This window comes from Mus caroli, chromosome 15 (assembly GCF_900094665.2).
Source record: "Mus caroli chromosome 15, CAROLI_EIJ_v1.1, whole genome shotgun sequence".
Taxonomy (NCBI): Eukaryota; Metazoa; Chordata; class Mammalia; order Rodentia; family Muridae; genus Mus; species Mus caroli.
The window spans coordinates 92,918,861-92,932,155 of record NC_034584.1 but is presented as its reverse complement, the minus strand read 5'-3'; the positions used below and the strand labels follow the sequence as shown (position 1 = coordinate 92,932,155).

At 53.0% G+C, this 13,295-nt stretch overlaps 1 protein-coding gene across 4 annotated transcripts in view; it reads right to left on the bottom strand.

Moving 5' to 3' along the window:
* Kcnh3 (potassium voltage-gated channel subfamily H member 3) overlaps positions 1-5,048 on the bottom strand; it is an 18,268-nt gene extending 13,220 nt beyond the window's left edge. The window contains exons 1-7 of one of the 4 annotated variants that reach the window (XM_029469892.1): positions 4,501-5,048; positions 3,020-3,253; positions 2,455-2,589; positions 1,564-1,715; positions 903-1,146; positions 403-560; positions 107-314 (exon numbers count right to left, since the gene is read on the bottom strand). In XM_029469892.1, coding sequence (XP_029325752.1) covers positions 107-314; positions 403-560; positions 903-1,146; positions 1,564-1,715; positions 2,455-2,589; positions 3,020-3,253; positions 4,501-4,576 — 1,207 coding nt within the window. In that variant the 5' untranslated portion in view covers positions 4,577-5,048. Of the gene's footprint in view, positions 1-106; positions 315-402; positions 561-902; positions 1,147-1,563; positions 1,716-2,454; positions 2,590-3,019; positions 3,254-4,372; positions 4,454-4,500 lie in introns of those variants that run through there. The other 3 variants (XM_029469891.1, XM_021183356.2, XM_029469893.1) reach the window with 3 other exon arrangements.
* Between the last annotated feature and the right edge of the window lie 8,247 nt (positions 5,049-13,295).

The following is a 13,295-nucleotide window of genomic DNA, read 5'->3' as shown; positions in this document are numbered from 1 at the left end:
TCTCTCTCTCTCTCTCTCTCTCTCTCTCTCTCTCTCTCTCTCTCTCTCTCGGACATTCCCACATTCCCTCTGGCATGCATGTAACCCTCCTCTCAGCCTGCAGTACCGATCTCAGGCAGCTCCGACTCGCTGCTCTCGATCTCTTGCTGGCCAATGTAAAACCAGACGCAGGCCACCCAGTGAGCGAGCAGGGCAAAGACAGCCATGAGCAAGGTGAGCACAACCGCGCTGTACTGCGAGTACCGGTCCAGTCTTGGCAGCAGGCGAAGCAGGCGCAGCAGTCGCACAGTCTTGAGGAGGTGAGCCCCAACGTACTAAGACCGGGGAAGGGAGGTTATCTGAGGCCAACTCTAGCCCTGTCAGTATCAGCCTGAAGCTCACCCCCCTCCCAGCCATACTGACCACGTTGACCTTGAAGGCATGTAGTAGGTCAAAGGGCAGTGCTGCTATGACATCCAGCAGGAACCAGGTGGTGACGTAGTGGAGGCAAATGGACTTTGGGGCAAATACCACCTGGCCTGACTTGGACACAAATGTAGTACGAAAATTCAGCACAATATCTGTGTGGAAAATAGGCAGTCAGCAATCGGGGAAGAGATAGCTCCACACCCACCTGTCCAACAGTTGATCCTACTACCCCAGGCCTTTCACATCTGTGGCCAAGCTGTAACTCTAGCATGCACCCATTTTACAGAGGGAGAAACTGAGGCTTGCTGAGGCTATTCTCAGATCAGGGCTCTAGAACCCTTTATTGGCAGAGACACCCTTGGGATCTAGGTGACAAATCAGGGAAGAACAAGGGAGACACTTGTGGGGCAATGGAAACATGCAGAGTCATCCTTACAAAAGCCAAAGGGGAAGGACTGGTCCTGAGCAGAACAGCAGGCACAGACCTCACATACCTAAGATGAAGAGGACCTCCACAGCCAGGTCACAGACACTAGGTGGGCCACGGGCAGCACTGGGTTCCCGTGCTGTGCTCACACACACACTGTATGGCACAGTGACTGCCACGTAGAGTGTGGCAAGCAGGATGAAGCCATCCCAGGTGGCTCTCAGAGCCCCACAGTGCAGCAGGATAAAGGGTGACTTCCGGATAGCAGCGACTTTATATTCAGGCAAATTTGGCTTCTCTCCAAACACTCCCTGAGTGAGGAGGGGCGGGTCCAGGTAGAGAAGAGAGGATATGGACAGAGGCTAAATCAGGATAGTGTCTAGAAGGGCATTCGCCTCCCTTCTCTCCCTGTGCTCTCAAAGTGGTCCTGACACGTGCCTTATTTATGGACTGAGCACTGGGAAGAGCGGACGACTTAGCTAAAACCAAACAATGGCTTAGGAGTAGAGCCAGAATTGAACCCAGGCCCACCCGACTCCAAAGCCAAGACTTTCTTTTAGCACTCTGATGGACCAGACATGACCTATTCCCTCATCAGGCCCTACCCACAAAGGACCCAAGTGGCTTCTGGACACTCTCTCTGAGGTGGGTTTAGCTCCCCTCCCAGATCTCCTCAGGCTGCAGTACCCTGCCCCCAATCCAAACACACACCCAGGTGCTCAATCCACCTTATTGAGCTTGTGCTTGCCCTTGGGTTGCTTCTGCAGATGGCCAGAGAGGTGGTAGAGAACTGCCCGGCTCCGCCTCCGATTGGCATTAAAGCCTTTGGATCCTGCCCGACCATATCGGCGCCGGCCACCGCCTACAAGAAAAGAGGGTCCTGTGACTGTAAGCTGTAGGATCTTGGGCACAGGGCACTAGTTGCTAATCTGTGAAATGATCTGGCTCGGTGACCCTTTTGTCTTTTCAGAGTGAGGGGTTAGGCATTCCTCTTGTCATCAGATCACTTGTCAATCAGAGCTGTGCGGTCCTAGGGTTCAGCCACACAAGAAAAGAAGTCAGTAGAGAAAGGCCTGGGAAATCTCTAAGAGAGTTTCAAGATGCAAAGACCTTAGGATGCCGTCAGCAGAGGTGTGGAAGCTCAGAGGAGCCCACACTGAAGACTGACAACAGCAAACCCCGGGGGCTGAGGGAGGGCAGAGCTGTGGTGTGGACTGTGTTCCAGCATCTCCAGACAGTGAGGAGATTTTGGACCAGTGTCCAATGACAGTTCTGTGACTTAGAAAGCTTGCCCCAGCCCATGGAGGGGGCTTCCCTGGGTCCCCCCGCCCCCCATCAGGCATGCTGTGTGGAAAGAAGTCAGGTGAGAGGTTCTGCCTCATTCGTCAGTGGGGAAGAAAGGGTTCCTGGTGCAGGTGAAGTTTACTTGACAATTGCAACTTTGTTTCAACTAGCCTATTAGGACAAGATTCCCATCTCGGGACTAAACACACAGCAGCGCAGACTGAGTGGAGCTCAGTGAGGACAAGTGGGTGCCTGTAACCCACACTGAGTGTCACAGACCCCCCTGAGCCTGAGCCCAAGCCTCTGCTTCTAAATCAAGGAGACAGAGCACCCACCTCTCTCCTTCCAGTTGTCAGGGCCTCCTCGGTTCTTGGTCTCGCTGATGTCCTTGTGAGAGACCAGGAAGAGGGCCACCTCCCCCTTCTCATTTTTTATAGGTATCACATCCAGGAGACACCAGAACGGAAGCCCTAGGCAAAGAGACAGACTTAGCTGCCTTCCGTTCTTACCTTGCCCTGCCTAAGGTAAGAACCCCTCGGACGGTCCCTGGTAAGAAGCTAGCAGAAACGCAGCTTCCTGGGGAGAGAGCAGCAGTGTGGGCTCACTCAGGACAAGGCTTAGGGGAGCAGACATGACTGTCAGACACGACTGTCAGACGCACTGACATGGGGTGGCTCCCCTCCCCCTTCTGAATATGAGAAACTGGAGACTGGAAGCGAGTGGAGGCTGAGACCAGCAGAGGAGGAGGAGCCCAGGATAAGAGGTAGGGACAGAGAAAGGGGTAGAAGGGTGGATGGGTACACTGGAAGATAGGAAGGGAAAAGAAGAGAGATAGTGAGAGGATGGATGCCCTGTCCAGCATAGTGACACTGAAGGTAAATTGGTGCCATGGTGTCTTACCACTCTTCCGGTACAGGATCAGTTCAGCCTTGAATTCTTTGTGCTCATCTAGGGCCTTTCGGATTTGTTGGCGGACCAGCTCACTGGTGTCTGGCCCATAGAGGAAGGAGCAGGCACAGCCCCGCTGCATGACCTCAGCTCTGGAGAAACCCGTGAGGTCACAGAAGCCATCGGAGCAGTAGACCACAGGGAAGAGCCCCGCCACCTGGGCGTTGCCCAGCACGAAGTTGCTGTCTGCAAGAGAACGCGAAGGGCACCTTCACCTACCAGCCCCGCTTCTCAAACTACCTGCAAACCCCACCAAAGCGTGGGGTTTCGTCCCCAAGGGAAGCTATGTATGCTGGTCATGACCGGTTCATGAATGAGGCTTAGCATGCACACCTGGGTATCTGTGTCCTCAAAGGCGGGTCCCCAGCTGAATGTCTACGAGTGTATGAGAGCACCAGCACATGTCAGTGCGGACTGCTGAACGCAGTCCTGTGTAGGCACTGCTGTCCTGAGTAAGGGGTGGGGCTGGAGATTTCCAAAAGACTGCACCACCTGCTCTGGGCACACCTCCGCTTCTGCCAGGTTCATCCCTTAACTAGATAACTAGGCTGGCTGTGTGGCTCCTCCCACAGAGAACCACTTGGTCTGGGAAGCAGGCCACTGTGCATCCTATGCCCTGTTCGCTGCACACCCTGGCTCAGGGACTACTGAACGCCATCAAGAATGGCGGTGTGTGGATAGTGGTTGAACAACAGAGCCTGGAGCCAAGAATGTATTGGGGAGTGAGGGGTGCTGAATCAGCAGGCTTCAAGCCCAAAGCAGATGGAGAAGCCTGGGGGGAGGGGGGGGGGCTCTGTGATGAGTTCCTACAGGCTGTCTACAACAGGAGGGAGAACGCTTGTCAGAACTGGGAAGCCCCACTGGAGCGAGAGGGGGAGGGACCCTGTTTTCACGACTTCCCTGTGTTCAGAGCCAGAGGAACTCAGAATCTGGAATCTCAAGTTGCCTTTTCCAAACTTCCCCAGTCCGGATGTGAGTCTCCCGAGCTCAGCGGAGCTCAGCTTCTTTGGGGCCGGGTGGGCATTCCAAGCAATGGGTTTAGACTGTGCGATACGCTTGCAGACACAGTTCTCTGCTGAATCCCGCCTACTCTACCTTCCTTTGCAAATCTTATTTCTAAATCTGGGCTCTGTGAGCCCTCTGCGCTGTCCACCAGGACTGGTTCCGCGCTTCACCCGACTCGGCCTTTGCAACCGCGCCAGGTCTGAGGATAGATAGGCTGGATCAGATTGACTCATCCCGGTCCCGCACCTAGGGACATCTAACAGTGTTGACCCTGAAAACCTCCGGGAAACCTTTACTTACTGGAAGGAGAGAATGGCCCTAGCTTCAAGAGGGGCGAGGAAGGGGATGGCTGGTGGGCACCAAGCAGCAGGTGGCAGTTCGGACAGTGGATTACTGCCCGGAAGCTAGGGAGCTAGGGCCTGACTCACGCGTCCCGTCGAAGCGGGTGGCGATGGTGTCCAGGAAGGTGTTCTGCGGCGCCAGGAGCCCCCGCATGGCCGGCATCTTAGGCGGCGGGGGCCGCCCGCCCCATCCCTCCGGGGCGCGGGGACTCAGCGCCGGGGGAGGGCGCCTGGCTCGGCCGCCCCCCGCCGGGCCCCGCGCCCCCTAGAGTAGCCGTCGGGGGGCTATGCCCGGCCCAGGCTCGCAGGCCCCAGCAGCTGCCGGCGCACAAGGGGGCGTCCGCGCCGTCGGGGCTGGGCGCATGGCGCGCGCGCGGCCCCTCGCCGCCCACGGATTCCGGGCTGCAGGCCCCGCGGCCACCGCGCACTCTGCACCTTTGGTCCGCCCGCGGCTCCTGTTTCTGCAAACGGGGTGGCTCCCGCTTGGGCTCGGCTCAGCGCCGGGTCCCCGCAGCTCCCTCCGTCTGTCGGGGAGAAGCGGCAGCCTACCTCCCGCACCGCCGCCTGCACCGGGGTAACCATGGAGACGGGGCACACCCAGTCAGGGCCGCCTCCTTAAAGAGACAGGCCTCCTGCGGAGGGATCCCCCTCCCCTGGGACCTTGGTGGGGGCAGGGAAGGCTGCCGCCCCCTAGCGCTGCCAGGCTCCCTGAGGCGAGAACCGGGGCCGGGTGGGCTCAGCCTGACAGCCTCGGGCTTCTCCCTCCTGCAGAGGGACCAGAGGAAGGCTTGGGGGCGTGAGCGTGTGTGAGTGTGTTGTAGATGTGTTTCGGAACGAGAATAATGTCATGAGAACGGGAACTGGCGACTAGGTGGCGGGGAACGTCCAGTAGTTGAAGGTTTGGGGCCCCCCAGGAGCGCTGCCTATGCAGAGTTCTCTAAAAGGGAGGCTTCTGAACCTGTTTTTCCCCGGGTTCAGCCAAGCCTTTCCCGGACGCGGCTCGACTCCCCTGAAAAGTGGAAGCAGGAGCTGAGGAAACCTGAGGCTAGAGTGAGGTCCAGACGCCTTGGGCGAGACCCCGGAGCGCAGAGGGCGCGTTGGGAAAGTGAACTCCAAGCCCTCCGCTCGCCCCACGCATTTCCTCAAGTTTCTGTCGCCGCGGGAGGGTCAGAGGCTGGTCCAGGCCGGACCCCTGTGTGTGCTTGGCTAGCCCCCCCCCCCCGCTTTAGTCGCGGAGTTCGATTCACCCCGGAGCCCGCACCTCCAGCGAGGAGGCGGAAAGCAGAGGCGGACGGCCGTCTCCTGTCCCTGTCCCCGCGCGCCGCGACCGTCCCCGCGGCCTCTCTTGCCAGCACCGCTCCTCCTCCCTCCTACGATTTGCCAGTGAGCGCGACTGCCGCCCGCGCCCAGAGAAGCCGCCGGGGCCAAAACTGCAATTTGCTCTCCAATGGATGAAGCCGGAGCTCAGCACTGCTCCCCTGCAGGAGACACACCCACTGCCACCAGCGTCGGAAAGAGGAGTATACCCTGCTCCAACTACCAGTCAGCAACTAGTAAAGCCCAAGCTCAAGGCACCTGTATTTAAATGAGCAGGAGCTTTGGGAAGAAAGGGAGGAAATGCCCCTCCCCCCCAGTCTGCTGCACCCTGAAATCCAGCTCCTAAGGGAGCCTGAAATGTCCGCAGATATGGTCCCCGACTCCTGATGGGTCAGGGCTAAAGAGTAACCTCTCCAGTCCTCGCATCCTTCTTTCCAGGAGTTAGATAGCATTCCGCTAACCAGAGGAATATTTTAAAGCTCACTTTAAGCCACGCCACGGCGAGGCTGTTGTTGAAAGCGTCATCTGCGGAACTCGGCTAGCCAGGTTTAAGTACTGCTCTGAACTCGCTGTCCAGGAGATCATCCTTTTCTTGTAAGACAACTTACTAACATTTCTGTGATTCAGTTCTCTTCATCCGTGGAGTGGAAATAACAATAACTACCCCTGTGGGTTCTGAGGAAGAAATAAGGAGACATATATACCCAGGACAGTGAATGTGTGGCACTTGCTTCATGCAAATGTTTATTGTCTGATTTTGAGTGTCAGAGGGATCCTGAGAAACGCCCCGGGGTAGTTATTTCACAAAGGGAGAAGAGAGAGGAAGGAAGAGGAGAGAGAGAGAAGGAAGAGGACAAAGTCGGGGTTCCATCTACGATAGTTCCTGCTCCCAACACACCTGAGTTGCATATACATCACTGGTCCTCTTGGGTGGTCAGGTCTAACGGGTCCAAGCTATTTCCTCGAGGTCATGTTTAGGCTTCCAGATCAGTGACCTGGACTGACCTGGGCTGGCTTGCAGAGGTCAGGGAAGCCAGAGACATGGGTTTAAACCGGGTGGGGTAGATGGGGTGGGAATGACTGAACTTCGCATTTCCCGAGGCAAGGGGCTCTGTGCTGAATAAGTGCTCTTCTAGGATTCCCTTGCTAATCTAACCCAGAAGCAGTTCCTATTCACCAACGTGCGGTGAAAACACGAAGGTCATGGACCTTGTCTGAGACACACTGCTTGTATTAGCGCCATTCCAGCCACTATTTTGGTAAGCCTGGTTAGGTACTGGATGCTATGCTAGAACCACTCTTTCTTTCTTTTCTTTACTTTCTTTCTCCCCCCCCCACTCCCCCTTCTTTCTTTTTTCCCCTGTCTTCTTCCCAAACAGGGTTTCTCTGTGTAGCCCTGGCAGTCTAGAACTCTCTGCCTCTGCCTCTGCCTCGAGTGCTAGGATTAGAGGCTTGTGCCGGCGTGGCATGCACAGTGTTGGGGCTACTCTTATCCCAGAATGAAATTGCAGTCCTTCAACCCCTCAACATATTTAAGTACTCATAAGGTGGGCAGGTCTTTCCCTGTGGCGTGGCCATTCTGTTAAATGAATGACACATTCAGACATCTTCTTTCCACCTATACCAGCCTCTCAGATCTGTTCGGGTCTGGCATTATTTGTTTACATGGGTTTCCTTGGCTCTTAGTGATTAATTTCTAACCCACTCCTTCCACCATCCCTAAGATACACTTACACACGAAGGGACTGGAGTGGGGGTAGGGGACGTGTGGTTAGGAGCCAGGGAGGAGGAGGTGGGGGAGTGTTGAAAAGGAAACGGAACATCAGGCCACAGGGCTGCTTTCCCCCCTGAAATCATCTCTCTTTCCCCCAACTCTGGACTCATTCTGGGCCCTCCTTGTAAGGTTTGGGGAGGGGAGAGGCTGAGGGGGAGCCCTACTCAGAGACAGCTCAAAACCTTTGTCAACAAGAAGAAACTCAGGAGGCTGCGTTTTGGAGCTGCTGTGGGAGGCCCGTGGGAGTATTATCTACAAAAAGGAACAAGGAGAGAGAGCAGAGATGATCAGAGCAAGGAAAAAACTGCTCAAGACACAAAAGATGGAGAAAGCTCTCCTCCCAACCCCAGAGCGCAGGCGGAGTAAGATGCTGTATGCAGGGGGGTGGGAACAGGTGGCTGTCGAGGAACAAGGCCCAGGGGCTCCTCCTCTCTGCCCACTCTCTGAACCTTTCAGGAGGTCCCTGGCCCAATGGAGCCTGGCGCCTGGCTCTCGGCCAATGCTGCTCTGGTATGGTGGGTAAGTCTGGAATCAGCCAGCTCTGGGCTGTGTCGCAGGGGTCTCTTTGTTTGTAACATGATCCTCATAAAGACTGTTGTAAAGGCTAAGTCAGTAAAGTGCTTGCCTTGCCTGCATGAAGTGCTGGATTCCACCCTCGGGACCACATCACATACACTGGATATGGTGGACCAGGTCTGTAATCCCAACACTTGTGGAGGCGGGAGGATCAAAATAGCTCCTCCTCCTCCTCCCATAAATAGAGAGTTTGAGGGGCATCTTGGGCTCCATGAGACCTCTTCTCAAAAGAAAGAAAAAAAAAGGCTAGTTATATAGGTGATGCCGTATAAGGTATAAATAAGGTGCAGGTATGCAGTTGGTGCTGAGACCATGAACACCAACTCAGGGTAAGGCCCGGTGGAAGGATTCCCATCCACACTGGAAGTCCTTGAGACTCGAGTTCTTAGCCACTTTTGGATTGATTTCAGAGCACTCTTCTTAAATGGAAGGTCTCGAAAAAACAAAAACAAAAAACAAAAAGAAAGAAAGAAAGAAAGAAAGAAAGAAAGAAAGAAAGAAAGAAAGGAAAAAAGAAAAAAGAGTGGAAGTAGAATATAGTTAGCTTAAAACACGGAATCCTGGCGGGTACGTGATTTGGATAGAGAAACCCAATACAGAACACACGACTTAAGCAGAGGAACCAAAATGAGCAACTAGAGTTGGCCAGGCTGACAGCAATTTGCTCCTGTCACGTCCTGAGAACGTCCTTCAATTAACAGCCTAGACAGGTAGTCTGCTGCTGGCTTATAGAATGCGGAGGAAGACAGCCCTTGACTGCAGCCCCCCAGAGTGGCAGGAGCCTGTGAAGGAGTACCAGACCCCCAATGAATCTCGTCTCCCCAAACTCTGTGCTCTGCATCAGCCAAAAGGTCTGTTTAAAACCTGGTAGAGAGAGCCTCAGTCGGATTAAGTTGAAGAGACATAGGAGATCTAAGGTTTGCTTAAGGATCTGGAGTGGGTGGCATTTGCTCTGGCTTTTATGATGGCAGTGAAGGGGCGGGTGGGCAGAGCCGTTGTGCTTACAGTGGTGGGTGAGTTCCTCTATCCAGAAACATCTTCAGATAGGCTTTCCTCCTTACCATGAAATTCCCTCACCATCCACACGGTAATAACACTTTGACTTTCCCATGAGGACTTCTGACCTGAGAGTCACTCCTGCAGCCAGGAGCCAGGGGTGACTGTCCCTGAGCTCAGCTCTGCCTCCAGCCTGCCCCACCCATACAACCCTGAGGCTGGGCCAGGTTGTGCTGTCCTGGCAAGGAGGGCAAAGGCAAAGGAGACCAGAGCCCACCCTGCTGGAGGGATGCGCAGGGTAGACGATAATGGACAGTGATGTTTCTGACTTCTTTTGGGTTAAGCAAGTCTGAAGAGTTAGAGGCAGGGACGCCTCTGTCATAGGCTTTTTAGTAAGGGAGGGAGACAGGAGCAGAGGGTCCGTAGGTAAGCAGGCTTTGTGTTTGCCATAGGCCAGCTGAGGCTCCCAGCGTGCTGTTCGGCAGCACCTGGCTCAGTATGCCTAAAGCACTCACAACCATGCCGGCCTAACAACTTCAGGACTGGCTCAGAGATGTTTTACTACGGCTCAGTGCTCCGAGGGCAGCTACCAAGCTGTGAAACAGAGTAAGAAACCAGTCTGGAGTCTCTCTACTTGAGTCTGCTGGCTGCTAGGCAAGGTTTTGCTGGTTGGGGAGAAAAGGTGAAGAAGCCATTTGCCTTGTGTTCTTATCTCAGTGGGGTGCCTAGAACCTATAAATACCACATGCAGGTACCCATGTGCCCAAGTGGCTACAGCCAGAAGCTGTAAAATAATCAAGTTTCTGTAAAATGATCAGTAGCTCCCACAAGCCGCTGGGTGCATGGTAATGAACAGCAGCCTCCCAACAGGCCACTGTAGACACCTGTTCCTCTCAGGGAGCAGGCTGCCACCCATACAACCGCATGGAGGGAGGGAGGGAGGGGGGGCTGCTCCATATAAAGCACACAAATCAAACCCTCCCTTTGTTGATCAGGTGAGTTTCCCATAAACCACTTTTCTGATGGCTGTGCATCTCGGATATTCTAGTTCACGTCTAAGCCCAAGATTGTTTACCCTGCTCCCCACACATATTTACAAGACTGCCAACTCACACAAGAACACCCACGGGTCTAGCCTGGGCAAGGCTTTCTCTCCCCTGTCACAGCGATGTCCTAGCCTTCATCCAACATTACACCTGCTTGTCTCAGCTGTCTCCCATCCTCCTCCTCTCTACCACTGAGCCTCAACTCCAGCCCCTTGAACCAATCAGTTTATCAGCTACTTGGGACTCTGGGGTTGTGTATGTGTGTGTGTGTGTGTGTTGTTGTTGTTTTGCAAACAGAATGGAGGTCAGAGGTCAACCTCAGGTGTTGTTCCTCAGGTTCCTTGGTTTCTGAGACAAGGTCTCTCATTAGCCTGGCCCTCATCAAGTAAGCGAGGCCGGTTAGCCAGTGAGTCCCAGGGGTCTGCCTGTGTCTTCCTCAACTCTCTCCCATCCAGCAATGGGTGCTGGGGATGAAATACAGATCCTTAGTCCTACAGGACAAGCATTTCACTGAAGTACCGCCCACCTCTGCAAGCATTTGCTTTGTTAAAGCATAGCTTAAACAAACAATTCAGAGATATGATAGAAAGTAAGCTACTCTGGGTGGTTGGTCCCATCTAAGAAGGTGTTCTGGTCTCTAAGATAGTTCTGGACATCTCTGTAAATAAGGATGAAGAATGCAAGCCCAGCACCCCCCCCCCCCTCCAGGAGAGCCTGCCCAAACATCTTTTACCTATCGGTACATAGTATTCCACTGTATGAACGTGACGTAAAGAGGTTAACAGGTGCCTGGTGGTAGATGCCAGTGTTGGTTTTCTATTTATGAGCATTGCTAAAACAAACACTGAATGACACAGTAATCATTCCCACTTGTGAGTTACATCTGTAGGACAAGTGACAAGAAACACAACTGCCACATCTATGGGTTCTTCATAGACTTCCTTCCTGAGACAACTTACTGCTGGGTAGCCCATGCAGACATCAAACTTGCAACCCTCCTGCTTTAGCCTTCCAAGTGTTGGGACTAAGGGCATGTGCCACTGTGACCAGCTGATATCACTATGGGTGATAGTGGTCCAGATGTGCACACTCACCACGAATGTGTGTGCACATGTACACCCTCACCACTAATATGTGTGCAGATTTACACACACCACTAACGTGTGTGAGTGCTTGTACAGTGGTTGAGCTGTTAGTGAAGGAGAGATAAAGACAACTGAAACAGGCTGTGTGCAGGCTCACGCTTTTATTCCCAACACTCAGGAGGCAAAGGCAGGCAGATCTCTACGAATTCAAACCCACCAAGGGTTTATATAGTGAGTTCCACTCAGAGTTTGAGCCAAAACCCAAGATGAATGCCGCTGAGGTGTAGCGCCTAAGGCTGACCTCTGGCTTCCACATGTGCGGATGCGTATGAGCAAACACACAAATCTAATTCCCACCCCCAAACCCACAAACGCCTACATGTTTTAAGTTTAGATTTTGGTTATTTATTGTTTTTGAGACAGGTCTCACTATCAAGCCGGGGCTAGTCTTGAGGTGGCCTTTCTTGGGGTGGGCAGAAGCTGTCAGGCAAAGTGGGACTTTCTGGGTTTAAGAACTCAGTTGTGTCACGCGATGTTGTCCTGGACGCCGTCATGTGATGTTTTGCTGAAAACAGACCTTTGAGAGGGTGTGTGATGTTCAGAAAGACTATAAATGGAACCCCTCACAACGGTGAGAGGATGCTCTTGAATTGCTATGCTATGTTTCACTTCTTCGCTGGTCTTTACTTTGTAGAGAGAACTTCTCAGGGTGTTATGGCTGCTTCCGCTGACTCATGCTGATTCAGCAGAGCCTTGCTGTTTCTGCTGGATCGTCCTGCAGCTTCATGTTTGGTGTTTGCTATTGACCTGGACTGCGGGTACCCTGAGAGACTTCTAAGCAGGTCCCCAGCTCCCTTTTCCTATTAACCTCCCCCCCCCACACACCTTCTGGTTGATGGGTTAGGTGGGAGGTTGAAGTGTTTACGAACCCTAAATAAAGTAGGTTTTGAGAAAGATCTAAGCTTAGAGGTCTTCTGTACCCTCAGACCCAGGGCCTCACTATGTATCTGCTTGACAACTTTGACCTTTGGCTCCCTCCCTGCGCCTCCTGAGCACCGCCATGTGACAGTGAAATGTGGTCAGGCTTCTTACTCCTTTCTTTGGTTTTGGTTTTTCGAGACAGGGTCTCCGAGTGGCTCTGGCTGTCTTGGAACTCACTATGGCCTTGAACTCATGAAAACCCCAGCTGCCTCTGCCTCTCGGTAGTGGGATTAAAGGAATAACTAACATTCCCAGCTTTTATGCTTTTTCTTCAAATCAAAGTCAGTAGGTTAAAAAGCAAAGGTGATCAGGAAAAAACAAAACAAAACAAAACCCAAGCTGTGTAAATGTATGTATAACTACCAGTTATACAAAAGGAAAAAAAATAGTTATTTTCATGTTCGTCCTTTAAAAAAAGTTGAGTGGGTAGGGGAGTGGGGGTGAGGGTATGGGGGACTTTTGGGATAGCATTGGAAATGTAAATGAAGAAATTACCTAATAAAAAAAAAAGAGAAAAAAAATCTCAGGAAAAAAAAAGTTCTAGAATGTCTCAGGAGGTAGCTCCATCATTAAGTACAAACATTACGTCTGATTCCCAAAATTGAAGTGAAAATTCCAGGTATGGTTGGTCACACTTGAAATCCAAGCCCTGGGAAGATAAGGATGGACAGAGTCCCTGGGCCTCACTGGCCGGTGACCCTAACCTCCTCCCAGGTCAGGGAGAGACAACAAGGTGGTGGGCGGGCAGGTGGGAGACTGCAGAGATGGCTCAGAGGTTAGGAGAGCCCTGCTCTTGCAGAGGGAGGACTGGAGTGTGTTTTCTAGCACTCACACTGGGCAACTCAACACTGTTGACTCCAGCTGCAGGTGGGATGAGTCTGATGCCCCCTGCTGGCCTTCTAGAACAACCACATGCACACACACAAATAAATGAAGTCTAAACACCTCATTTAAAAAACAAAGAGGTTTTGTTTGTTTGTTTTTACCACATATCCTTTTGGTTAGGAGGGGGTTTGGTGCTAGGGTCTAAACTCAGGGCTTTGCTTATGACAGGACATTCTATTACAACTGAGTCTTGTAACTAAAACACTGCCTCCCCCCCCCCCC